At 59.3% G+C, this 3,097-nt stretch overlaps 2 protein-coding genes across 2 annotated transcripts in view; one reads left to right on the top strand and one right to left on the bottom strand.

Moving 5' to 3' along the window:
- The window catches only part of SRR (serine racemase), a 2,947-nt gene extending 936 nt beyond the window's left edge, over window positions 1-2,011 (top strand). The window contains exons 3-9 of the mRNA XM_031060618.1: window positions 3-82; window positions 277-412; window positions 597-700; window positions 770-889; window positions 982-1,056; window positions 1,263-1,472; window positions 1,733-2,011. Of these exons, the coding sequence (XP_030916478.1) occupies window positions 3-82; window positions 277-412; window positions 597-700; window positions 770-889; window positions 982-1,056; window positions 1,263-1,472; window positions 1,733-1,930 (923 nt within the window). The 3' untranslated portion in view covers window positions 1,931-2,011. The remainder of the gene's footprint in view (window positions 1-2; window positions 83-276; window positions 413-596; window positions 701-769; window positions 890-981; window positions 1,057-1,262; window positions 1,473-1,732) is intronic.
- Window positions 2,012-2,337: 326 nt separating this feature from the next.
- The window catches only part of TSR1 (TSR1 ribosome maturation factor), a gene marked incomplete at its 5' end in the record, with an annotated part of 5,234 nt that continues 4,474 nt past the window's right edge, over window positions 2,338-3,097 (bottom strand). The window contains 4 exon segments of the mRNA XM_031060619.1: window positions 2,338-2,625; window positions 2,628-2,693; window positions 2,790-2,864; window positions 2,973-3,097. The exon segment at window positions 2,973-3,097 is cut by the window's right edge and continues 16 nt beyond it. Of these exon segments, the coding sequence (XP_030916479.1) occupies window positions 2,525-2,625; window positions 2,628-2,693; window positions 2,790-2,864; window positions 2,973-3,097 (367 nt within the window).

Raw genomic sequence — 3,097 nt, forward strand, 5'->3', positions numbered from 1 at the left:
CACCTGCGCCGGGCTGGACCGCATGGCCGGCAGGAGGCTGCTCTTTAAGTGCGAGCTCTTGCAGAAGACCGGATCCTTCAAGGTGCGCGGGGATGGCGGCACTGCGAAGCCCCGGGGCAAAGGTCGCTCTTTGCAAGAGGGAAACTCGCGTTCCGCCGGCACCCACAGCTCCTGCCGCCCTGTTAATTCCCTGGGGTGAACGGTGCTGCCCAGGGCTCGGGGAGTGGTGTGAGGAGGACACAGCCCAGCACACCGAGCCCTGCGCTCTCCCCGCAGATCCGCGGAGCCCTGAACGCCGTGAGGAGCCTCGTTGAGGAGCGGCAGCGCACGGGCCGGGAGCTGCCCCGCGCTGTGGTCACACACAGCAGCGGCAATCACGGGCAGGCACTCGCCTGTGCTGCCCAGGCAGAAGGTAACCGGTACCCCAACCCAGCCCTGAGAGGCAGGCACGGCGTAAATACAGAGCTGGTTCTGTTGGAGAGGATGGAGATCCCGCTCCTGAACCCATGCAGGAGCTGGCATTGCCTGCTCCTGCTGTTTGAGCTGGCTGCTGTGGCTTTTGGGCTGTTGGACTGACTCCCTCTCTCATGCCACAGGGATTCCTGCCTACATCGTGGTGCCCCGGAGTGCCCCGCAGTGTAAGCAAGATGCCATTCGTGCCTATGGTGCCACACTGGTGCCATGTGACCCCAGTGACAAGGTAAGGCACAGGGGAGATGGGCCAGGGACACTGCCCAGGCAGAGAGGTGACTGCTGTGCTTTCCCTTAGTCCAGAGCCGAGACAGCATCCAGAGTAGTCCAGGAGACAGGAGGAGTCCTGGTGCACCCCAACCAGGAGCTGGCAGTGATTGCAGGGCAAGGCACCATCGCCCTGGAGGTGCTGGAGCAGGTGAGGGAAATGCACAGCCCAGCCCCTGCAGGGGCACAGCCAAAAAGGGGGACACAAAGTGTCAGAAGCCCTCACACTTCCTTTCTGCACAGGCACCCCAGGTAAATGCAGTGGTGGTTCCTGTGGGAGGTGGAGGAATGGTTGCAGGAATAGCAGTCACCATCAAGGTAGGCAACAGCTCATCCAGGAATCTCCCTGTGGCAAGGGCAGGACTCTCAAGGCAGGCAGCAGCTTTTAACTTAAAAAACACAAAGAGCCAGCAGGGAAAGTCTGCATGGCAGCAGCAGCAGGGCCTGCTTACCCCCTGCACACACAGAATCAGGGGACAGGCACACACTGGGGTCACCCCAGTGGCTCCTCTTGCTCTCCCCAGGCTTTGAGGCCAGATGTGAAGGTGTTTGCTGCTGAGCCAAGCAATGTGGATGACTGTTACCAGTCCAAGGTCCGAGGGGAGCTGACCCCCAACCTCCACCCGCGGGACACCATCGCAGACGCGGTAAAAACCAGCATCGGGCCCAACACGTGGCCCATCATCAGGGATCTGGTTGATGATGTCCTGACAGTCTCAGAGGAAGAAATCAAGGTAAAGGCTCCTAGCTCCCTTCTCACGGTAGCTGCCAGCAGGCAGCTGCCTCCAGCCCTGCCCTGCCCCTCTGCTCTCACCCCAACACACTCCCAGAGCAGCACAAACCCCTGTGCACCACTGCAGCTGTGACACCCACGCTGTCTCCAGCTGGAAAGGGCTGTTGGGAGCTCTGCCCTCCCTTCCCAGAGTGCTGCAGGGATGCCCTGGAGCAGCCTGTGCTGGCTGCTGGGCTGACAGCTGCTGCCCTGTCCCCACAGCGAGCCACGTGGCTGGTGTGGGAAAGGATGAAGCTGCTGATTGAGCCAACAGCAGGCGTGGGACTGGCGGCCGTGCTCTCGGAGCAGTTCCAGGCAGTCCCCCGGGACGTGCAGAACGTTTGCATCGTGCTGTGTGGGGGAAACGTGGACCTGAGATCCCTGACCTGGCTCACAGACCTCTCTGGGAAAGCAGAATGAGGATGGAGTGGTGTTTCAAGGAATGAAAAGCTCACTCTGAATTTGTGCGGTGGTTTGTGCGCTACTAAAAACAGATCGAGTCCAAACGTTTGGGAGTTTTTGTGGAGGGACAAGGGAAGCTGGCACTGGTCTCTGTGGGGAGCCTGGAAACAAAGCACTGCCTGTTCTCCCCTCCCCAGCTGCCTTGCTCTGGCTCAGGCCTCCAGAGATCTGCACTCAGTCACCCTCCCCAGCTGCTACTTGGCTCTTCTTTCTCAGCAGCACAGGAACTGCCAGCAAACTCCTCCACACAGCACAATCCCCCACACCCCACGTGGCAGGGCACGAGGGACTGAAACAATCCCAGTGGGGTCAGTGGACAAGGGGTGCACACAGCCTCCTGGCCACCACCATGACAGAGGCACTTAGGCATTTTTGACATTTTCCATTAAAATAAATAGCTATAGCTGGTACCTGAGCAGCAGCTGGCGACACAGCTGCCCCTGTACAGACCCCAGCAGTAACACGTCCAAGGCATCAGTGCTGTCCTCACAGTGCACGGGCCAAGAACAGCATCCAGGCAGCCAAGGCACAAACTCCAGCCATGCTGGAGACTCATTCCATCTCCACCTCCTGCTCTGGCAGTGCACTCTCACTCCTCACCCACGGCACAGGCTCAGGGACGTGAGGGTCGTAAGTCCATTTGGGAAAAACGCGTTCAGCAGCACCGTGTCCTGGGACTTGAGCTGCCCATCAAAGTGGCACTTCATGTGCCCATGGGTCCCTAGGCAGAGGGCAGAAGAGGCCATTAGCAGTCTCTCAGGGACAGGAGGATCACACCATGACAGCAACACAGAGATAAACACCAAATCAAACCTACCTAATGGCTCCTTGATGTGCCCTCTGCGTCCCCACTTTGTCCTCAGCTCCACGGGCTTGAACCACATCACATCCTCTGGAGATGGAAACACGAAAGGCAGGTAAGGAACAGGCTGTGCTGCACCAACACAAGCACAGGGACAGAACTCCCAGAACCCCTCCTCCCACCAGAGACCAGCTGTACCTCTGTTGAAGAACATGTATCGCACGACAGCCATCTTGGTGAAGATCTTGAAGGGGTGGCCACTGAGCACCAGGCGCTTGATGACGATCCTGTCGGGGTCCACGGAGAGCAGGGAGCCCGTGGCA

The sequence above is a fragment of the Geospiza fortis genome, unplaced genomic scaffold (genome assembly GCF_000277835.1).
Source record: "Geospiza fortis unplaced genomic scaffold, GeoFor_1.0 scaffold425, whole genome shotgun sequence".
NCBI classification, from domain to species: Eukaryota; Metazoa; Chordata; class Aves; order Passeriformes; family Thraupidae; genus Geospiza; species Geospiza fortis.